General features: G+C 43.4%; 1 protein-coding gene across 10 annotated transcripts in view; it reads right to left on the bottom strand.

Annotated features, from left to right (window-relative positions):
* The window catches only part of TJP1 (tight junction protein 1), an 805,169-nt gene that overhangs the window by 174,953 nt on the left and 605,087 nt on the right, over window positions 1-25,129 (bottom strand). For 8 of the 10 annotated variants that reach the window (XM_063926229.1, XM_063926221.1, XM_063926222.1 and 5 more), the window contains one exon: window positions 2,026-2,082. In XM_063926229.1, coding sequence (XP_063782299.1) covers window positions 2,026-2,073 — 48 coding nt within the window. In that variant the 5' untranslated portion in view covers window positions 2,074-2,082. Of the gene's footprint in view, window positions 1-2,025; window positions 2,083-3,204; window positions 3,286-3,534; window positions 3,677-25,129 lie in introns of those variants that run through there. The other 2 variants (XM_063926228.1, XM_063926231.1) reach the window with 2 other exon arrangements.

Here is a 25,129-nt window from a genome sequence, read left to right as displayed (position 1 = left end):
AAGACCACAAATATTACCACTGAAAATATATAATAAATTCATCAAAACAGAGTACCTGAGCCCATGCATACTGATTCTGTGGGCATGGGCACCAACACTCACCAGCCAGCATTGTACAGAAATACTTACACTCCACCATTATTCAATGCTATTCCAGACATGTACACTTATACCCCTTTTCCATCTGTAGCACAGGTCGCAGCCGGGAGCCTGACACGGCTGCGACCCGTGCTACAGCCCCCTTTCCCACAGCGCTCACCAACCCGGCATATTGCTGGGTTGGTGACGCAGCAGGGGTGGCGCTGGGAGATCACATGATCTCCCAGCGCCGCACTTCCATACACAGCTTACCGGGTTGAACACGTGTTCAACTCGGCAAGCTACCCGGGTAGGATTCCCGGATCACTTGATCCGGGAATTTGCAGGGGGACCCTTTTCCACAAGGAAAAAACACGGGTAAATGCGCGCCCCTGCGCATTTACCTGTGTTTTTAAAGCTAGTGGAAAAGGGGTGTTACATAGTGGTGGATACATCAAACATTCTAAGGGATGGAGAAGGTGCCTACTGCAATCAGCTTCTATTTTATAGGAAGTACTTAATAAATGCCAGCTAGAAGCCAATGGATTGTTTTGAGCAACATCTCCACTATTCAGGTAGTTTGATACATTTCCCATAGTTTAAGTTGACGGCACAATTTTAAAAAAACAGGTCAAAGTTCAACCTCTCTTACTCAAAAAGCCTAGGTGACAGAGGAAGGAAAAGAAAAAAAAACATCTAAACGCACTACCCAATTTGCCTTAAGAGGGAAAAACTTCCTTCTTGATACCATGCTTGCAATCTATAGTTACCAAATAAACATACTACAGGTTGAGTATCCCTTATCGAAAATGTTTGGGACCAGAGGTATTTTGGATATCGGATTTTTCCGTATTTTGGAATAATTGCATACCATAATGAGATATCATGGTGATGGGACCCAAGTCTAAGCACAGAATGCATGTATGTTACATATACATCTTATACACACAGCCTGAAGGTAATTTTAGCCAATATTTTTTGTAACTTTGTGCATTGAACAAAGTGTATCTACATATACACAATTCATTTATGTTTCACATACACCTTATACACACAGCCTGAAGGTAATTTAATACAATATTTTTAATAGCTTTGTGTATTAAACAAAGTTCGTGTACATTGAGCCATCAAAAAACAAAGGTTTCACTATCTCACTCTCACTCAAAAAAGTCTGTATTTCGGAATATTTGGATATGGGATGCTCAACCTGTATATAGTGTTAATAATGCCAGCAGCTTGTATATTATTGTGCTCTTAGTGGACCAGTGGAGAATATATTACATTCTCCACCACAGCAAATTTAAACTAAATAATGACTATATTGGCTTTACTAGCCAAAGAAATGTAAACAAAAACAAACCTGTAGTGCCAGGATTTCCAAATAGCAACAAGTCTGAGAACAAATGAAGCAGGTTACTACTGACATTGTGACGTTTCAGACTAGCATTTCCCATGACCTCTGATATTGTAGGAAGTAAGCAAGTGTTGGAATGTACGTACAATGTAACAAACCTACACTTCAGTGTATTAATTGGGATTAAGGTGTACACAGTTATTAAAGCTAAGGGAATCTATTCCGCAACGCATGTAACTGATCAGAACACTAAAAGCCTACAACAAAACGTCTAATGTTATCACATGGACATTTTGGAGCGTAAATATGAAGCTTCAAAGGGACAGAAAACAATATTGTGCAGTATCTTCTGCTGTACAGTGATAAACTAGTGTAGCCTCCTGTGCACATGTACATGGGCCTACAGACATTTGGTCAACTATACATTATTAAAAATGACCAGAGCAAAGTTTACAACTATTTTCTGACAAAAGGAAAATGACAAAACCTATTTCCTTTTCTTTTGCTTCCTGACATCTGGCTTTTGTCTATTGTTCCCAGTGGCAGCCAGTATCCTGAGCTCTGCATGGAGAATTAACTCGTAGCTGACTTACCCTGTGTAGCGTCACTGTCTGCTGTTCCCATATCGCAGTCTCTTCCATTACCGTATTCTGCAGGAAAAACACAGGACATGGGGAGCTTTACATATGATGGTTCCATATAGTGACACACACGCAGTAGCCTGCACAATGACACACACACACAGTAATACCCCTTTCACATCGCACAAATAACCCGGTATCGACACGGCATATTGCAGTGTCGAAACAAGTCAGTGTGCGATGTGAAAGCTCCTTTGGTGAATTAGCGGGTCGCCTGACCCGGTAATTCAACCCGGTAAAAAAGAAGGGTTATTACCGGGTTGAACACCGGGTCAGGTGCAGTGTGAATGGGAGCCGTTCCGATGCGACACGGCTCCCATTCACAGCTTCCACCCCCGCCCCTGCTGCTGCTGCTGCGCCCCATGCTGCTATGGCAACCGACCCGATATATTGCCGGGTCGGAAAGCCAGCAAAGGAGCGCAAATGCCGGATCCCACCCGGTAAGGACACGTTTCTCTTACCGGGTGGGATCCGGCATTTGCGATCTGAAAGCAGCATTACCTACACAGTGACACACACACACACACACACACACACACACAGTAACCTATACAGTGACACACACAGTAACCTACACAGTGACACACACACAGTAACCTACACAGTGACACACACACAGTAACCTACACAGTGACACACACACAGTAACCTACACAGTGACACACACACAGTAACCTACACAGTGACACACACACACAGTAACCTACACAGTGACACACACACAGTAACCTACACAGTGACACACACACACAGTAACCTACACAGTGACACACACACAGTAACCTACACAGTGACACACACACAGTAACCTACACAGTGACACACACAGTAACCTACACAGTGACACACACACAGTAACCTACACAGTGACACACACACAGTAACCTACACAGTGACACACACACAGTAACCTACACAGTGACACACACAGTAACCTACACAGTGACACACACACACACAGTAACCTACACAGTGACACACACAGTAACCTACACAGTAACCTACACAGTGACACACACAATATAAAATATGACACAGTAAGACGCACAGTAAATGACACACACTATATAAAACTTCGGCAGTGTACGTAGATCAGCAGCGCACCGCAAGGAGCCCTCATGCTACTCTCACCCAGGCAGGGGCAGCAGGGCAGAGGTAGCTGGGCAGCGTCCAGCGTATTACAGGCACAGCTGTCACCCTGCACCTCCAGCCTGACCCCAGCAACAGGCGCCCGGCTCCAGCACAGTCGGATCGCCCCCGCCACCCGAGTACACGGGACGTACATTGCGCCGCAGCTGGGTAACTGGATCGTCCCCCCCGTCCTGGGCGTGGCCTAGGGAGTTACTGCCAGATACAGCCCTCAGCAGCAGCAATAATAAACTACTTCATAGAATAACAGTAAGGTTACCAGACCCCACAGCGCCGCCCTGCATTCACGCAGGGGAACGGGGAGTCACTTACCAGGGCGGATTCGGACGATCAGTGGGGAAACTCAGCCCCGAACTCCCAGCGCCCGTCGCCGCCGCTCCTCCCGTGCACTGTATGGGATGGGGAAGGGGATCACTGAGCGATGGGAGAAAGGGGCTGAGCTCGCCTATTGGTCCGCCTGCTGCAGGGACGTCACCGCGCACAGATGCGCTACGTGCCGACAACGGACGCATGCCCACACTCTGCACCGCGCCCGTGCTGCTGCTGCTGCTGCTGCCCTCACTTCCCCTTCCCGCACTGCCAATGCTGCTAGTATCATTTCTGTGCGGGACACAGTCGTGTTGCTGTGCTGCCTCCAATAGACCTGTAGTAGGTTGTAGACATACGACGTCAGTCTCTCTCAGCCGCTATTGGTTAGGCGCGTCTCCCATAGCAGGAAGGAGTGTGTACAAAGTATTCCATTAACTTTAATATTCCACAGGAAGGACAATCACACCAGCTGAATATGGGTATCACCTGCATAACCTCCACTTCCACTCATACAGTATATAGATTTACACACACTGTAATTGTTATAATTATGACAAAGGTTTTTAATAAACACTAGATATATTGTTCCAAGTGCATAACAAATAAGTGTTTCTCGCACTTGAGCCCAGATTTATCAAGCCTTGGAGAGTGATAAACAGCGCAGTGATAAATGACCAGCCATCAGCTCTTGTCATTTTTCAAATACAGCCTTTAACATGGAAGTTAGAAGCTGATTGGTTTGTACTTTATCACTGTGCTAATTATCATGCTCCAAGGCTTGATAAATGGGGACTTAAGTCTTAAGTGGGACCTGCTTGGCCGAAAGGAGAGTGCACATGGGCACCTATGCAGGCGCCCACACATGTGTGGCAGTACCGCTGCCTCCAATCACAGCATGCTGCAGTTGGGCCGGACGACAGGATTTCATTGTGAACACATACATTTCAATGTATGTGTTCTTCATGGCCGGATTAAGACTACTGGGGGCCCCGACCAACAAAATTTACTGCACGCTGCCTCTGTCACTACGATGCCCCTTAGTAGGGGAGAGATTAAGGGGAGTAAGAGACAAAAAGGGTGTCAGGGAGAGAGAAAGAGGGGGGGGAATTTAGGGAGATAGCGAAGGATAAGAACGAGAAGAGGGGTCAGGGAGAGAGAGAGTGTTGGAGAGAGAAAGAGGGTGTCAGTGAAAGAGTGGGAATGAGAGAAAGCGTGTCGGAAAGAGAGACGGGAGAGAGAAAGATAGAGACGGTGTCAAGGAGATAGGAACAAGAGAGAGAAAGAGGGTGTCAGTGATAGAGTGAGGGGGAAGCAAGAGAGAGGGATAGAGAGAGAGTCGGAGAGAGGAGCAAGAGAGAAAGAGGGTGTCAGAGAGAGAGGTTGTCAAGGAAGGAAAGAGGAGGAGCAAAAAAGAGAGGTATAGAGTCAGAGTGAGAGAAAGAAGAGGAGGCAAGATAGGACCAAGAGCGAAAGAGAGTGCGTCAGGGATGGAGAGAGAGAGACAGGGAGAGAAATGGGAGCAAGAGAGCGTGTCAGGGAAAATGAGCAGGGAGAGACAGAGAGGGCATGTCAAGGAGAGAAAGACAATGGGAGAGAGCTGGAGAGGGAAGGGAGAGAGAGGGGGTGTCAGAGTGGGAGGGGAAGTGAGCGGTAGGGGGAGTGAGCGGGAGAGAGAGGGGGGTGTCAGTGAGTGAGAGGGGAACAAGAGAGAGAAAGATTGAGAGGGGAGCAAGGGAAAGAAGTCCTGTTCAGCGGGACCCGCTTGACCACTACATGTGGCCCTAGCCTAAAACCCCAAATAGCTCACATTTTCCAGGTCACCCAGCAGGTGCACAGGTGCAGTCATTACTCCGACACATTTTAAAAGATGCACAGGTGGAGCTAATTATTTCACTTGTGATTCTGTGAGGAGACCTGCAAAACATGCACTGTGTGAGGTCCTTTGAACAACGTTTGAGAATCTGTTCTTTAACATATGACTGGATGTCCTAAATTAAGCACAGTTCAAGACATACACCTACTGTATCTGTATTTCCATTTCCTTCTCACAGCCAGGAACATGATACAGAAAATCATCACTATTTTCTTTTACCTCTAATTAATTTTACAGATAACATAGTGAATTCATTTTCTTACCTTAGTGAATCAAGCCTAACATAATAAAATGCCTATTTATCACAAATCAGGTTTTAAATCCGATAAATGTAATTTATTATAATTGCTAATCAAGGCATTAAATACCACCCAAATGTACCAATATACACACGCAGGGATAGAAATTGCATCAGCCGCCTCTTCACATGTGCAAATTACAGACCACACATTTACGGCGGCCATTGCTAACGCCATCTTCCAATTGCCAAGGCAAAACTCCGGAATGGTAAATCAGCAGCATACATAGAAAACTATGGGGGCTGCGGCAAAGACGCACTTTCTGCTGTGGTGCCTCCATGGTACATTCGGGACTATACTCGATATTTGCGGGATATTTCCCGTAAATTGCTGTTTTCAGAGAATATTCCACAGATATTTATTAAATAGGCCCCTAAGAATTTTTAGTTATGCATTTTGTGGGATGAACCATATGAAGCTTACTTGATTAGCCATGATGGTCTGTATAACAACCAATTTACAGTGTGCTGCTGTTTAATTTGATCTATTCAATTTTATATACATCCACTAGAGTGGCTATTCCATGTGCAGCATGACAAAAATAACCAAGACCAAACCAAATGTTCCTCATCCAACAGCACGGTGCTCTCCAATTCATTTCATTTTTAAAAGTCTGAACAACATCTGTAGTAGGGACTGTCCTCTAGGAACCCCAACTTTGCCAATTATGTTCCTGCAGGGGTGACACCTTACAGACAATAAATAATGCAAGCTGTACTGTGCCAGGGAGCATATTCCAGCTAATGGTGTTCTCCGTTAAACTCATCCTTAAGCATCTTCAATAGTGGATGTTGCATAGAACTGCCTTAAGATATTATCATGAAGGACAAGTAGTAGTAGTAGATGCATGCTGAATATCACGTTACTGAAAACTGAGCTGCTCTGTAACCTGAATAGATCTGTCCTACAGACTCTAGCACAGAGCTGTATCGCATGTGTTATACTACAATGTTTTCTACCAATCAGACAGGGGGAAATAATGATTTTAGGATAGATCAGACTAAAAGGGCCCCATACACTACAACGATAATGCCCGATTTCATCCGATTTCCACCTTTCGGGCTGACAAATCGGATGAAAAGTGGCAAATCGGATGTGTTTTACATTCGATCCGATGCGCGGTCCCGTGAGCATCGGATCAGAGACCCTAGATCGTTAGTGCTGCACTCTTGATATCTCGGATCCCACAGGCATGGCTGGGATCACATAAGATACATCGCATCCAAAAGGACCGCATGAGATGTATCTTATGCGATCCTGCCGCCCGGGAGGCTGCCGGGCGGTTCAAGGGAAAACGTATGCGACATGAGGGTCAGGCATGTCGCTGTAGTGCATGGGGCCCTTTACTCTGGAGGTAACTTTCTCTCCTCTAATTGAATATAGGAAAACCTCGTGAATACAGGAAAAACCCTGCACCGCAGGCTTTTTAAATGAATAAAAACATTTGAAAACTAATACATGTTTAGTGATGTTTTTGACACCATTTCAAGTGCTTTTACCAGTAGCCTGCACTTGCAAAAAAAAAAATTTTTTTGTTAAATTGGCAGTAAAACATGAGCATGTTATACGGGAACGGCACCATAGACTCCTATTACTAATACACTTTTCAGATGTTTACTTTTGTAGAAAATGTAGAGATACATACATGGGGCAATATTCAATTGATATATTGCACCCGATCTCCAGTCTAAAGTGACAGGAGATAGCGAGGCGATATTCAATTGACCCCCATTATCGCGCACATAGTAGTCTGGTTTAGCCATGTAAACCGGCTAAACCTGACTAAAGTAATGGGCGCAACCGTGAAAAGTCAGTTTGAGCGCCCAAATGAGCAACTTTTCACCTCGCCACCCCCGGGGGTAGCAAGCTGAAATGATATCGCACCTATCGACAGAAAATTTGGAATAGCTGCCAGCGGGAGCAGAAATATTTGAATACCGCCCATGGAGTCTCAGGCTCTGCACAGACAAACGAAGAACTCAACTTCTCATGCTAGAACGTGACTGGTTACCTTTATAATAATAATAAATTATTATTATTATAATAAAAAAAATGCACGCTCACATTCAAGTATTAAAGCTTTAGAAGTATTAAATTTTTTGCATCCCTGTGAATGTTGAGTTGTGGCTTTTTACCTTGAAATCATCTAAAAAGGTAGAACACTATGGGGAAGATTTGTGATTTTTTTGGGTGTTGAAAGTAATGGACGCCCATTAGAGCAATTCGATTGTTGCTCCGATTGGGTGTCCACTGCTTTAAAAGCGCCCAAATAGACAGTGCTGCAAATAGCAGCTAATCACATCTAAAGTCATAGTTAGGGTACCCAAACTCCTGTTTGCTCACCTAAACCACAGACTTTGCACACATATCTTCTTGCACTTCAGGAGGCTGCGAGAAGAAATGTCATCCCCACACCCCTTGTGGTAGCCACGGGTGAGAGGTGGGGCAATTGAATCGCCCCCTATTAGTTACCTAGGGGGCAAGTCAAATGGTTCTACAGGTTGAGTATCCCTTATCCAAAATGCTTGGGACCAGAAGTATTTTGGATATCGGATTATTCCGTATTTTGGAATAATTGCATAATATAATGAGATATCATGGCAATGGGACCCAAGTCTAAGCTCAGAATGCATTTAGGATTCATTTACACCTTATACACACAGCCTGAAGGTAATTTTAGCCAATATTTTTAATAGCTTTGTGCATTAGACAAAGTGAGTGTACATTCACATAATTCATTTGTTTCATATACACCTTATACACACAGCCGGAAGGTCATTTAATACAATATTTTTAATAACTGTGTACTAAACAAAGTTTGTGTACACTGAGCCATCAGAAAACAAAGGTTTCACTATCTGTGTCTCACTCAAAAAAATTCAGTATTTCGGAATATTTGGATATGGGATACTCAACCTGTACTTGTGGCTGTCACTAACGGTGCAAAATGGAGCAATTCAATTGTTGCTTGTTTCAGGCACCCATTAGCAGCGGGGGACACATTTCTCGCAGCCAGCTAAGGTTGTGAGAAGAAATGTACGGCATCTCAGTGCTTGGATGCCCAAACAAAAGCTTGGGCCAGTTGGCTGCAACTGAATCCTGATAAAACGGAGGTCCTTATGATAGGACCTTAACATCAAAGAATAAGACTGCAGCATAGCAACCAACTGGACTTACACTTGGGGACACAGAATTATAAAACACTGATCATGTACGGAATCTTGGCACTGTCCAGGATGTAGGCTTGACACATAAACATTAGCTATCAGCCACAATCAAATCCTCATTCTTTCATATGAGGAACATATCCAGAATCAAGCACTTAATTCCCTCTGAAGATCCACCAAAAGTCATACATGCATTTATATAATCTTAATTAGACTGCTGCAATGCCCTCTACTTTGGTTTCCCAGCAAAAGAATTGCACTGCTTACAGCTGGTGCAAAACACAGCTGCCAGGCTATTAACCAACCAGCCCCGTTCCAGCAATATAACACCCATTCTCTACTCCCTCCACTGGTTGCCTGTAAGATGGCAAATTGTCTTCAAGATTGGCTTACTGACTTTCAAAGCCCTACAGGACCAAGGGCCAAAGTACCTAAAGCAGCAACCGATTCCATACCGCTCCACTCAATTACTGCGATCTGTAGATGAAGGACTTTTAGCAGTACCTAGAATCTCCCATAATTCATCTGGGGGTTGAGCTTTTAGCCACGTGGCTCTGACTCTATGGAACGCACTTCAGAGAAAAATAAATTAGCAGTGGCTAATCAAGAAAGTAATTCCTTTTTGAGACAAAATGATCAGTTAAATGTAATTATTGTAACGTTAAAACTTAATGCTTTATTTTACATTCATTAAAATAACAGGGTGTCAGACAGTCATCATTTGTCATACCCTCTAAATCTAAAAAAATTCTAACAGATAGAATTTGTCCTGGTGAAAATATAGCAGACAGAGTAAAGGCCCATACACATTAGACGATGTCGCTCTTAGCCGACTTAACTGGAGCTGAATTGAATAGCGTTGGGAGCTAATTCCCGGCGCTATTCATAAGTTGCCGAATTGAATTGACCCCACTGTAATTCCTTACATATTATACTACACACCGTAATGCCTATTACATATTATGCCACACACAGTTATGCCACTGACACCATTTTATGTCCCACACACAAAATGCCCCTTATAAATTATGCCCCAGCTGTGGGCTGGTGGTACCGAGTGCCACCACCATATTTCTTATTGGTACTAAGTACCACCCCGTACCTCCATACTTTCAGCACTTTATGTTTATAAATTGTATCCATGTTCTGCAGTGTTCCGTACTGTAAGTGCAACTTTTGTTCTTGCTTTGTTCAGATTGTTCCTGTGTATGTAAGTTTGAAAGATACGGAGGAGGGGGGAGGAGAAAAGGAAAATGCCATGCATAGCGCTGCAAAGCATCGCCATGCATTGCAAAGGGGGACATATGTCCTCATCAGCATCTGGCCCAGTCCCCAGCTGTGCCCCTCCAACAGGCCAGGGTATTAAAAAAAAATAACCCCTCCCACCCTTCTCAGCACCTGTTTCCAGAAGTGCTGAAAACATATGTTATTTGCCTTAAGCAACATTTCCTGTCTGTATGGTACCTTTTCCAAGCACATACACCATATACATGCCATATAAACACTGTATCCGGTCTCTAAGTCGACAAGACTTAGGTCGACAGTTTCTAGGTCGACCACTATTGGTCGCCATGGTTTCTAGGTCGACAGGGACTCTATGTTGACATGAGGTTTTCACATTTTTTCTTCTTCATTTTTTGAACTTTTTCATATTTTACGATCCACGTGGACAACAATTGGGAACGGTAATCTGTGCCAAGCGCAGCGAGGCACCTTACCCAAAGCATGGCGAGCGCAGGGGACACAGTGCACTAATTAGGGTTCTCAGTCACTTTACGAAGAAAATGACACCAAAAAAAGTGAAAAAACTGTTGACCTAGAACCCATGTCGACCAATAGTGGTCGACCTAGACACTGTCGACCTAACTCGTCTACACTCCATATCACAACCATATACACATACATATTGAATGCCGCTTACTTCCAAACTATTCGTTTAAAAACACCAGACTTTACTACCTTTCTGCTTAATTATGTTTTACACCGTATACATTATTTAATTTAGTTTTAGGTTTGTGTATATACAGGAGATAGAGTCTAATTGTGTACAGTAGATGTCAGTAGCCTATGCCTTACAATGAACATATAATACTTAGCGAAGTATAATCATGTCAATGACCTCATGTATATTATTCAGCTGAGTAACACATTCTTGTGATGTCTTACTCTTTAAGTATATGTATAATGAGAGCAGCAAGCTACTAAACATTTAAAAACGTGTTTAATAATACTTCCTCTGACTAACAGGAAGCACACATTGTAGGCACAGAAATAAGCCACAATGCACAAGAAAAACTAACTTTCATTTATCCTTATACTGGTCAGCTGTATCAATTCTTCTAGATTTCACTAATAGGCCCTACACACTGGCCGATATTCCTCAAAGATATGAACGATCTCGTTCATTATTGAGCGAGATAACGTTCATATCTTCCAGTGTGGAGGCACCAGCGATAAACGATGCGCGGCCCCGCGCTCGTTCATCGCTGGTGCCCCGTCGGCTGTGCATGCAGGCCAATATGGACGATCTCGTCCATATTTGCCTGCACTTCAATGGAGACGGGGGAGTGAAGAAACTTCACTCCCCCGTCACTGCCTCCCGCCGCTGGGTCGCCCGTCGGCCGTATCCGCCGTCGGGCAGCTCGGCGGCGGATCTTTATATGTGTAGGGCCCTTTTGAGAATGCTCAAAGAAAGATGTCTTATTTGATGGGAGTTATTAACAAACAAATCAAGAAATGAAGTGGACAAACCAGGTCTTTTTGCATGGAAAAAAAAATAAAAAAATTATATATATATATATATATATATATATATATATATATATATATATATATAATAAGAATTTACTTACCGATAATTCTATTTCTCGTAGTCCGTAGTGGATGCTGGGGACTCCGTCAGGACCATGGGGAATAGCGGGCTCCGCAGGAGACAGGGCACATCTAAAAAGCTTTTTAGGTCACATGGTGTGTACTGGCTCCTCCCCCCATGACCCTCCTCCAAGCCTCAGTTAGGTACTGTGCCCGGACGAGCGTACACAATAAGGAAGGATCTTGAATCCCGGGTAAGACTCATACCAGCCACACCAATCACACCGTACAACCTGTGATCTGAACCCAGTTAACAGTATGATAACAAAACGAAGTAGCCTCCGAAAAGATGGCTCACAACAATAGTAATAACCCGATTTTTGTAACAATAACTATGTACAAGCATTGCAGACAATCCGCACTTGGGATGGGCGCCCAGCATCCACTACGGACTACGAGAAATAGAATTATCGGTAAGTAAATTCTTATTTTCTCTAACGTCCTAGTGGATGCTGGGGACTCCGTCAGGACCATGGGGATTATACCAAAGCTCCCAAACGGGCGGGAGAGTGCGGATGACTCTGCAGCACCGAATGAGAGAACTCCAGGTCCTCCTTAGCCAGAGTATCAAAATTTGTAAAATTTTACAAACGTGTTCTCCCCTGACCACGTAGCTGCTCGGCAAAGTTGTAATGCCGAGACTCCTCGGGCAGCCGCCCAGGATGAGCCCACCTTCCTTGTGGAATGGGCATCTACATATTTCGTCTGTGGCAGGCCTGCCACAGAATGTGCAAGCTGAATTGTACTACAAATCCAGCGTGCAATAGACTGCTTAGAAGCATGAGCACCCAGCTTGTTGGGTGTATACAGTATAAACAGCAAGTCAGACTTTCTGACTCCAGCCGTCCTAACTATATATATATATATATATATATTTTTAGGGCCCTGACCACGTCTAGTAACTTGGAGTCCTCCAAGTCCCTAGTAGCCGCAGGCATCACAAGAGGTTGTTTCAGGTGAAAACGCTGACACCCCTTTATGAAGAAACTGGAGACGAGTCCCAGTTCTGTCCTGTTCAAATGGAAAATTTTAATATGGGCTTTTGTAAGACAAAGCCGCCCATTCTGACAATCGCCTGGCCGAGGCCAGGGCTAACAACATGGTCACTGCCCATGTGAGATATTTGTCAACAGCATGGTCACTTTCCATGTGAGATATTTCAAATCCACAGATTTGAGCGGTTCAAACCAATATGATTTTAAGAAATCCCAACACTATGTTGAGATCTCACGGTGCCCCTAGGGGCACAAAAAAGCTGTATATGCAATACATCCTTTACAATCTGGACTTCAGGAACTGAAGTCAATTCTTTCTGGAAGAAAATCTACAGGGCCGAAATTTAAATGTTAATGAACCCCAATTTGAGGTCCAAAACACTCCTGTTTTCAGGAAGTGTAGAAATCGACCTAGTTGAATTTTCGTCGTGGAGCCTTCCTGGCCTCACCCACGCAACATATTTTCACCACATGTGGTGATGACGTTGTGCGGTCACCTCCTTCCTGGCTTTGACCAAGGTAGGTATGACCTCTTATGGAATGTCTTTTCCCCTCAGGATCCGGCATTCAACCGCCATGCCGTCAAACGCAGCCGCGGTAAGTCTTGGAATAGACATGGTACTTGCTGAATCAAGTCCCTTCTTAGCTCCCCAGGCCCTTAGTCCTCTGTGAGCATTTCTTGAAGTTCCGGGTACCAAGTCCCTCTTGGCCAATCCGGAGCCACTAGTATAGTTCATACTCCTCTATGTCTTATAATTCTCAATACCCTGGTTATGAGAAACAGAGGAGGGAACACATACACAGACTGGTACACCCACGGTGTTACCAGAACATCCACAGCTATCGCCTGAAGGTCTCATGACCTGGCGGAATACCTGTCCCGTTTTTTGTTCGGGCGGGACGCCATCATGTCCACCTTTGGTATTTGCCAACGGTCCACAATCATGTTGAAAAACTTCCCTATGAAGTTTCCACTCTCCCGGGTGGAGGTCATGCCTGCTGAGGAAGTCTGCTTCCCAGTCGTCCACTCCCGGAAAGAACACTGCTGACAGTGCTATCACATGATTTTCCGCCTAGCGAAAAATCCTTGCAGTTTTCACTGCCCTCCTGCTTCTTGTGCCGCCCTTCTGTTTACGTGGGCGACTGCCGTGATGTTATCCCACTGGATCAATACCGGCTGACCTTGAAGCAGAGGTCTAGCTAAGTTTAGAGCATTATAAATTTGCTCTAAGCTTATTTATGCGGAGAGAATTCTCCAGACTTAATCACACTTCCCTGGAAATTTTTTCCCTGTGTGACTGTTCCCCAGCCTCTCAGGCTGGCCTCCGTGGTCACCGGCATCCAATCCTGAATGCCGAATCTGCGGCCCTCTAGAAGATGAGCACTCTGTAATCACCACAGGAGAGACACCCTTTTCCTTGGATATAGGGTTATCCGCTGATGCATCTGAGGATGCGATCCGGACCATTTGTCCAGCAGATCCCACTGAAGAGTTCTTGCGGGAAATCTGCCGAATGGAATTGCTTCGTAATAAGCCACCATTTTTACCAGGACTCTTGTGCAATGATGCACTGACACTTTTCCTGGTTTTAGGAGGATCCCGATTAGCTCGGATAACTCCCTGGTTTTCTCCACTGGGAGAAACACGTTTTTCTGGACTGTGTCCAGAATCTTCCCTAGGAACAGTAGACGTGTCGTCGGAAAAAGCTGCGATTTTGGAATATTTAGAATCCACTCGTGCTGTCGTAGAACTACTTAAGATAGTGCTACTCCGACCTTCAACTGTTCTCTGGACCTTGCCCTTATCAGGAAAGCGTCCATGTTTCTTTTAAGAAAAATCCTCATTCCGGCCATTACCTTGGTAAAGACCCGGGGCGCCGTGGACAATCCAAACGGCAGCGTCTGAACTGATAGTGACAGTTCTGTACCAGGAACCTGAAGTACCCTTGGTGAGAAGGGCAAATTTGGACCTGTAGGTAAACGTCCCTGATATCCAGTGACATCATATCGTCCCCTTCTTCCTGGTTCGCTATCACTGCTCCGAGTGACTCCATCTTGATTTGAACGCTTGTATGTAAGTGTTCAAATATTTCAGATCTCACCGAGCCGGTTGGCTTCCGTACCACAATATAGTGTGGAATACTACCCCCTTCCTTGTTGTAAGAAGGGTACTTTGATTATCACCTGCTGGGAATACAGCCTGTGAATTGTGTGAGGGGGAGACGTCTCGAATTTCCAATGTACACCTGGGATATTACATGTAGGATCCCGGAGTTCCCTTGCGAGTGTTGCTGAAACTCTTGAGATGACCCCCTACCGCACCTGAGTCCGCTTGTACGGCCCCAGCGTTATGCTGCGGACTTGGCAGAAGCCGTGAGGAGCTTCTGTTCCTGGGAATGAGCTGCTTGCTGCAGTCTTCTTCCCTTTCCTCTCCCCCTGGGCAGATATGACTGGCCTTCGCCCGCCTGCCCGTATGGGGACGAAAGGACTGAGACTGAAAAGACTGTGTCCTTTTCTGCCAATATGTGACTCGGGGTAACAAAAGGTGGATTTTTCAGCTGTTGCCATGGCCACCAGGTCCAATGGACCGCCCCTTTATACGGCAATACTTCCATGTGCCGTCTGGAATCTGCCTCACCTGACCACTGTCGTGTCTTCGTCTGGCAGATATGTACATCACATTTACTCTTGATGCCAGAATGCAAATATGCCTCTGCGCATCACACATATATAGAAATGCATCCTTAAAATGCTCTATAGACAATAAAATCCTGTCCCTGTCAAGGGTATCAAAATTTTCAGTCAGGAAATCCGACCAAGCCCCCTCAGCGCTGCACATCCAGGCTGAGGCGATTGCTGGTCGTAGTATAACACCAGTATGTGTGTATATACTGTTATGATATTTTCCAGCTTCCTATCAGCTGGCTCCTTGAGGGCGGCCGTATCTGGAAACGGTAACGCCATGTTTTTTATAAGCGTGTGAGCGCCTTGTCCACCCTAAGGTGTGTTTTCCAACTCGCCCTTACTACTGGCGGGAAAAAGGGTATACCGCCCATAACTTTCTGTCGGAGGAACCCCACGTATCATCACACACTTCATTTAATTTATTTGATTTAGGCAAAACTACAAGTAGTTTATTCCCACCCTACAAAATACCCTTATTTGTGGTACTTGTGGTATCAGAAATACGTAACACCTCCTTCATTGCCCTTAACATGTAACTTGTGGCCCTAAAGGAAAAATACGTTTGTTTCTTCACCGTCGACACTGGGGTCAGTGTCCGTGTCCGTGTCTGTCGACCGACTGAGGTAAATGGGCGTTTTTACAAGCCCCTGACGGTGTCTGAGACGCCTGGACCGATACTAATTTGTCCGCCGGCTGTCTCATGTCGTCAACCGGCTTGCAGCGTGTTGACATTATCACGTAATTCCATAAGTAAGCCATCCATTCTGGTGTCGACTCCCTAGAGAGTGACATCACCATTACAGGCAATTTTCTCCGTCTCCTCACCAACATTTTCCTCATACATGTCGACACACACGTACCGACCTACAGCACACACATACAGGGAATGCTCTGATAGAGGACAGGACCCACTAGCCCTTTGGGGAGACAGAGGGAGAGTTTGCCAGCACACACCAAAAGCGCCATAATGTATATAACAACCCTAGAAGGTGTTGTTTCTATATATGGGCTCTTAATATATAATTATATCGCCAATTTATGCCCCCCTTCTCTTTAACCCTGTTTCTGTAGTGCAGGGGAGAGTGGGAGCCTTCCTCACCAGCGGAGCTGGTCAGGAAAATGGCGCTGAGTGCTGAGGAGAATAAGCTCCGCCCCTTTCACGGCGGGCTTTTCTCCCGGTTATTAGGAAAACTGGCCTGGGTTAAATACATACATATAGCCTTAATGGCTATATGTGATGTATTTATTTGCCAAATAGGTATTTATATTGCTGCCCAGGGCGCCCCCAGCAGCGCCCTGCACCCTCCGTGACCGTGTCAGTGAGCCGTGTAGCAACAATGGCGCACAGCTGCAGTGCTGTGCGCTACCTCTCTGAAGACTGTGAAGTCTTCTGCCGCCTGTTTCCGGACCTCCGTTCCGCCGTCTTTCTTCAGCGTCTGTAAGGGGGATCGGCGGCGCGGCTCCGGGACGAACCCCAGGCTGACCTGTGTTCCGACTCCCTCTGGAGCTCAGTGTCCAGTAGCCTAAGATCCCAATCCATCCTGCACGCAGGTGAGTTGGAGATCTCTCCCCTAAGTCCCTCGTTGCAGTGATCCTGTCGCCAGCAGGAATCACTGATTAGAAACCTAAAAAAAACTTTACTAAACAGCTCCTTAAGAGAGCCATCCAGTTTGCACCCTTCTCGGACGGGCACAAAAACCTAACTGAGGCTTGGAGGAGGGTCATGGGGGGAGGAGCCAGTACACACCATGTGACCTAAAAAGCTTTTTAGATGTGCCCTGTCTCCTGCGGAGCCCGCTATTCCCCATGGTCCTGACGGAGTCCCCAGCATCCACTAGGACGTTAGAGATATATATATATATATATATATATATATATATATATATATATATATATATATATATATATATATATATATATATATATATATATATATATAGATATATGACGAGCGGTGCGGCACTCCAATGATTGACACAGAGACTAAGGTATAAATGCATTTATACCTTAGTCTCTGTGTCAATCATTGGAGTGCCGCACCGCTCGTCCTTTCTGTTTATTACTGTGAGGGCACCCAATGTTATACTGTTTTCAAGTGGCTGTGCCGGACCCCTGCCTTCCTCTATATATATATATATATATATGTATATGTTTGTTACAAATTAAAAAGTTGACTATTCTCTGCCACCATACATCCTTTATTCCTTAAGTGCTTTAAGAAGCTTCCATGGTGGCTAACAACACAAGTTCTATCAAAACACACTACCACAGATATTCTCGAACACGGTGCTCAAGGTACCCCAACAGTCCAGGTTTTAATTTTATCCATGCTTGGCCACAGGTGACTTAATTAGCATCTCAGTCAATTTGATTTATCCATTTGAGCTGAGCCATGGATATGCCTAAAACCTGAACCGTTGGGGTGCCTTGAGGACTGCGTCTGAGAACCTCTGCACCACCCACATAGAAATAGGAAAACATAATTACAAGAAAGCCAAGGTGGAGATGAATTACGTTATTTTAGTCATAATTTAGAGGTTAGTATATGACACAGGCAGATCCACTCTACTACATACGTTCCCCATTTGACCATGGCTAGAAGCCAGCTACTTTATAATTCAGAAATGCACAAGTCACTTTTCCGCCATGTCAGAGAAGAAATTGTCCTGTCCGCTGGTGTGCTGCAGAGCAGGAAGCATTTTTGTTAATAAAATAAAAAAGTAATTAAAAGCCATTCATAGCTGATAAAGCTGTCATTTCAAATGGCAGAGGTTTTTCTGGATAGTCCTAAAATTACATATTTCTTTGATATGCTTTACAAGCTAATAAAGGTCTGGAAGGCAGACTGACAGCAGTATTAATCCAGAAGACATCTATGGCTAAAAATCTGCCCTACAATGTTTAGTAATCCATATTAACGAAAGAAGGACAAAATATCAAGGTCATAACAGAACAGGAGGAGTTGTATTGCCAAAATAAATATGAAACTGATTAGCAAGTACGGCTATTACCCACAGTCAGGGGCTAGCTGTACTAAGGTGCATTTCTAAATATATTAATATAAGGCACACTGAAGCAAAGCATATTGGTTATAATATTGCTGATCTCTACAAAATTATGTTGTAAAAAAAAAAAACAAGAAAAAAAAAACAGGCACATTTCTAGACCCAGAGGAATGGGAATAATTCAGTAGAAACACCATGCCTTGAACTTGGAAACTGCTGAGCTAGAATAGAAGTACATGTTTTATGTATTTCATCTCCTCACAATAATATCACACCATTCAGGGATCCTCCTCTACCAACACATACATGTAGTTTCTGCATTGGAAAACCTATAAGCAAGTTGTGAGACTTGGTCCTAAATATCCTATGTGCATTACAAGAGGGTACTTCTTTTTGTGCGAGAGTATTTTATTTCAGGACCATAAAAGGAAAATGTAAATTTCACCACACAACTACTAAGACTGCACAGATTCAGCCATGAAGAACAGCTTCTAAATGATTAGATCGGTGAGACATTTGTAAATATAAGTGGATGGTCAAATTGCATTGATTTGGTTGCTTATGTTTGGCGGTGAAATGCCAGATCAGAGGATTGCATAGGCATTAACAGTCTATTTTTAAATTCTTAAAATTACTGTGAAAGGACAATCTATTGATTTAATTGCAGCAGTAGATAGCGTAGCAATTACAGTTGTGGCTCACACAAGAGAAAAGAAGTAGTAATCAAGTAGTCATTTCTCATTATATTAATGAGAGCATCCAAATTAGGAAAGGAATTACTGATTATGCTGTACATTACATAGACAAGAAAGCAACTAGCAAGATATAAAAAAAAAAAAAGAACCCTCCTCTTCTGATCAATATAAGAACTAGTTTACAGGCTAAGAAAGTATAAAATGACAACGATGTAAATTACATATTATTTATCCGAGGTCCTGTGATCATTTTTATGACCTTCATAAACTGCTGCTGCAAGCCTGTCAGTTGGCGCTCTAGTGTAGAAAATGCTTTGAGAGATTAAAAGGGATTTTCATATATGAGGCAAAGGTGCATGCCACAGATTCCTTATTTATAACAAAGAAACTGCAGACAAATGGGGGGTGTCAGGGTTTAAATTATGCAAACATCTGAAGTTCTGCCAACTTACTACAATCAAAAATAGTGTTTTTCAAACTAACATTACATGGGGTTTAATTCAATTTGCTGACAGTTGAATAGCGCCGGGAATTAGCTCCTGTCGCTATTCAATTCTGCTCATGTTAAGTCGGCGAATGCCCGTTCTCCCGCACTTAACAGATTGATTTGTCGGCAGAACGGGCATTCTCCGACTTAACTGCCCGGCGCGATGCTAATTCCCAACAGAATCAGCCCTGCGCCAGCACTTTTGTCGGATTTCTGCTCTCACCCCCCGGGGGTGCGAGAGGAATTCCCGACAGTGAAGTGTGAAATGGCTCTGTATTGAATAGCGCCGGGAGCTAATTCCCGGCACTATTCAACGGTCAGCAAATTGAATTGACCCCATGGAATTTGAATCAAGTATGAGAACACTTATAAAAGAACAAATGCCATGATGGCTAAAACACTCCTTGAAATTATATTTGCCAATCCATTTACAAATTATTGTTGCTTTCTCTGGCTCAGTTGTCACTAGCTCTAGATTCACGTTCATCAGTATTGACATTAATTATCTTAAACTTCCCTAAAGCATCAGACACCAGAGTTCCATGTGCCAATAAGCCTCCTGGGTAAGTAACTGGCTCACATTTGGATGACTCTTTTGGGTCTAGATTTGCAGAAAACACTGGCTCTAAGAAAAGTGTAACCAATAACACAATCCCAACTACAGGTATTCTCAATATCACAAGAGGTAACTCCTATATTTGCCCAAATGGTCACCAACAGCTTAGTGCTTTATGGTTTTGACAGCAGGACACTCCGCCCTGAGCATCAGCCAAACAGCATTTTAGATTCCACCAGAACTTTGGCAGCAAAGCTCATCATAAAAGTACAATAATTAAAATTTCATATCGCACACCTGTTTCATCTATCATAATGGATAGAATAGCAAGGGGTGTGGTATTGAAGATCTACAATGTCTAGATCGACCCTATATGGTCGACAGGGATTAGGTTGACTGACAAAACGTCAACACAATTAAAAGATCAACATGGAAAATGGTCAACACAAAAAAGGTTGAAACAACATTTGTAAAAAAAAAAAAAAAAATGTTGTCGTTTTCACAGTCAGTGCACAGGGAACCACAATAAGTGTACCACGTCCCCTCACATTACTATTCCCAATCGTAATCCACGTGGATGGTAAAGTATGAAAAAGGTGTAAAAAAAAGGGGGACAAAAGCTGTGTCGACAATGTGTGTGTTGACCACTACCATGTCGACCATTTGAACATGTTGTCCTATTGCATGTCGACATTTTGTCAGTATCGACCTAATGAATATCGACCTAAGGCATGTCCGATCTTTTGTCAGTGTCAACCTAATGACTGTGGACCTAGACATTGTCTCAACACTGGAACCCAAAACCAAATACCGACAGAAACACTCATTTAGCCTAGACGTGGGATGGGGAACCTTCAGCCCTCTAGCTGTTGCTGAACTACACATCCCTGCATGCCCTGCAACAATTTTAGCATGGCCAAATAGCAAAACTGTAACAAGGAATGCTGGTATGTGTAGTTCAACAACACCTGGAGGGCCGAAGGTTCTGGCCTAGACTGAACATTAATTAGGAGTAAAACAAATATAGATTCAAATTTATATTGCATAATGCTTTACAGAGAATATTTAGTTATTCACAACAATACCTGTCCCAGTGTAAATTAAAACCTATATTCCCCACCAAATGTACATTTATTTATTTACACTTTATGTAGCGCAGCATATTCAGTTGCGATTTACAATTGGAACAACAATAATAGAACAAAACTGGTTAATAACAGAACTAGAGGTAGGAAGGGCCCTGCTTGCAAGCTTAGAATCTATAGGGCAATAGTCACTGATACACAAGCATAGATGCTACCTATTGCATAATGGTCCTGCCAGATTGCAAAGGTTCTTAATGGGCTGTATGATATGATCACCCAGCAATGTTGGCCAAAGGTCAGGAGGGTGTGAAAGTGAAGACAGTCAAAATATGTGAGGTTACGTGTGGACTGTACAGTGAGGATGTAATTAGATCATTTAAAGGCTGGGACCAGAAATTGATGCTTGTCTAAAGAGGTGAGTTTTCAGAGAACGATCGAAAGTTTGGAGACTAGAGGCAAGTCTTATTGTGTGTGGGAGGGCATTCTACAAAGTGGGTGCAGCTCTGAAAAAGTCCTGCAATTATGAGTGAGAGCAAGTAATGCACGTGGATGAGAGACGCAGAGCTTGTGCAGAGCGGAGAGGTCAACGAGGTAGATATTTTAATACTTTGAGACCTGGTACAACCATCTTCTATGGATAGCCGAACTGGAACCCAACAGAAGCACAGTCTATGTAACCAAAAATCCAGACAAAATTTGCAGTACTGCCAGTTATGAACTGTAACCAATAAAACAAGTACTTTGTTTCAATTATTTTTAAATTTTTACAGTAATGTCACTGGTCTCCACAAAACAATCAACATAAAGTGTTGCACTGAATCAGATACCTTTTATATCTTTTAAATGCACAATCAGAAGAAGAAAAAAACAACAACAGGGCTGGCTGGTTTAAACCACCTTGGTTTAAACCATGGCTTAAACCAAATGGTTTTAAAAAACAAACAAAAAAAATAACTTTTTTTTTATTAATATGCTGTGACTACAGGCACAACAGCATGACTTCTTAAAAAAAAGCCTATTTTAAGGGAATCCCTGGTATTACTCCACATTCTTGTTGCTTGTGGTTTTCATCTAAATAAGCTAAACCAATGCAGTAAATCACACACACAACAAAGCTATAAGGAGGTGAATAAGATAAGAGAGGTGCTAAATCTGCCTAGCATCAAGCTCCTCCTCCAACATTCCCACAGGACAGGAAAAAAACCACAGTTAACACTCACAGTCTCAAAGAGTAAACAACACCAACATATTAAACAGGCAATACACAGAAAACACCTCATGGTTTACTCTTGAGGTTTACTTCAATTCAAAACCTAATGTATTTCCCATTATTGAACAACTTCTGACTGCTCAATCATCTTCAGCTAGTGTAGAAAGAATTTTTTTTTTCTTTTGGTTTAGTTCATTTGAAGCTTCGAAACAGACTGGGAACTGAAAGGGCATCTAAACTAGTGTTTTTATTCAAAATGTTTAATGCCAGTGACATATCCAGTGCTTAACTCCTCCTTTTTTTGTGTTTGAGCGTTTCTTTGAAAAATACTTTTGCATGTTTTAATTATATTTAGTCTAAAATTGGTTTTATTGAAAGATTTCAAATAAATCATATCAAAGCCTCATAATAAATTTGGATTGTTAATGTTAGAAAGCATTAAAACATGATTGATCAAGGTTTCTAATACATAGCAATGTTTCGCAGTACTATAACAAACAGGATTACAATTTTTTTTTTCATTAAAACGTTAATGCAAAAAAAAAAAAAGAAAAAAAAGAAAAGAAAAACGGTATAAACCAAAAAAAGCGGGGGTATTTTTTTTGTTTGTTTTTTTAAACTTGTTTTATTCCAACCCTGAAAAATAATGATACACATGTAAGCAAATCATACCATGAGAGCGAACATCTCATTTAAGTGTGTGATAAATGAATGATCCAACAATGGAATGAAGCATTTCTCCCACAGACAGCCCATGTGATACATCAGCCTTGTAGCAAATACTTCACATTAATGAGAAGTGGAGAGCTCGATGACCAACATTTATACAAGGAGGGAAGAATTCTTATGAGAACACCAGTGTTTTATAGACTCCACTTGCATTAAATATTAATAGCAGGAGGATGACTTTTATGAGTGACTTATTTCTATGACGTCTGAGCACAGTACATCATATACAAAAAGTAAAGGTCTTTGGTCCGTAGATTTGCAGAAAAATATTGCCATTGTAACTGGTTGCTCCATTTCGGAGTTAAGTGGCAAAAAGTCAGACTGCCTTTTACAGTGCATCATCACTGTGCTCTGGAAAATGTGACTAACCCTGTGCACTTGCTGGGTGACCTGGAACATGTAACCTACAGGGAAGTTTGGAAACTGTGACCGTTATTTGCAGCCATCTACTAAGCAAGGATTTTTTGATTCCTAGGTGGGTGAAAAGTAAAATGTTCAGCTCAGCAAACCTTTGCCCGGCTCAAAGCAGGCAATTGAGCTAGTTATATGTTAATGCTGTTCAAGCAGAAATATAAAAAGCAGTAATACTGAATACAGATCACTAGTGTACCAACCAGTGTGGATTCACCACAAGAAAGACTAGAGCAAGGTAAATATACTTATAAATAACATTAGATACTAAATATATTGGTTGCCTGGTACTCTAATAGCTGGAGGGATGTATGCACTCTACTTACCAGGAATAAAATAAAACAAACCATAAATTCCAGCAATCGCAAAATAGTCACTTTTAAACATACTTAACGTTAATAAAAATATACCAAACAAATTGCATAATACAGACTAGGACAAATTTGTTGGTACCCTTTCAGTTTATCAAAGGAATGCTTCATTCCTGAAAAGTGATTAAATAAAAAGCTGTATGCAATGGGATAAAGCAAAGATACTATGAAAACAGAAATTTCTGCTTATTCGACTTCCGGTTCTGGCTCTGGATGGAGTGACATAGCTCCCCTGTGGCTCCGATGCCTCCAGCCACTAAACCTCGCTTATCGCCTGCTCTGGGTGTCCACTGAGCGGTCCGCTCCCCCACTCGCCCTCTGTGTCCCAGGCTCCCCTGTATGAACAGGTTTCTGGCCCCCGCTATGCAGGGCAAAGCACCCCGCTCCAAGCCCGATGTGCCCCGCGGCTCCGCTTCCAAGATGGCCACCGCGGCTTCCCTGGACCCTGGAGCTCAAGCAGCAGTATGCTCCAGCTGGTGGCCAGGCTCCTCTGCCTCCTGTGTCTAATGCCCCTGCTGGGTCTGGATCTGCTGGTGGCTCACTGCCCTCTCACCCCCCTACTCACTCCTTATTCTTTGGAGACATTGTTAGGGCTGTGAAGGAAACTGTGCAGCCTATGTTCCAGGAACAAGCACAGTGACATGCTGCAGCTATGCAACAGGCTGTCCTGGATATCAAGAGTCAATACAAGCAGTTGGCTAAACGTGTGTTACATGTGGAGCATACTGCTGGTGAAAATTTTCAGAAAATTGCTGAATTTTGATATCTCTGCTGTACTGCAAAAATCTGAAAACATGGTGCGGTCAAAGCCTGACGACCTAGAAAATAGCAACAACCTCAGGATCATTGGGCTGCCAGAGTCAATAAAGGGACCGACTCTCTGTCACTTTCTCCGCCATACATTACCGATCTCCTTGGAGTACAAGACGTCTGCTCAGACCTAGTGGTGGAACATGCCCACAGAACGGGTCCCGCCCGTCCCTCTTCAACATCTCCTCGACCACGTGCTGTGTTGTTTCGCTGTCTCAACTTCCTCCATAAAGAAGCCACATACGGGATCTTGTTTGGGAAGATGCCAAGCTGTTACTTTTTCAAGATCTCTCCCCGGAGCTCATCAGGCTCAGAAAGGCGTTCTCTCCTGTCTGCTCTAAATTGGCAT

This window comes from Pseudophryne corroboree, chromosome 6 (genome assembly GCF_028390025.1).
Source record: "Pseudophryne corroboree isolate aPseCor3 chromosome 6, aPseCor3.hap2, whole genome shotgun sequence".
Lineage (NCBI taxonomy): Eukaryota > Metazoa > Chordata > Amphibia > Anura > Myobatrachidae > Pseudophryne > Pseudophryne corroboree.
The sequence above is the reverse complement of the archived record's forward strand: the minus strand, read 5'-3'. Positions and strand labels throughout refer to the sequence as shown.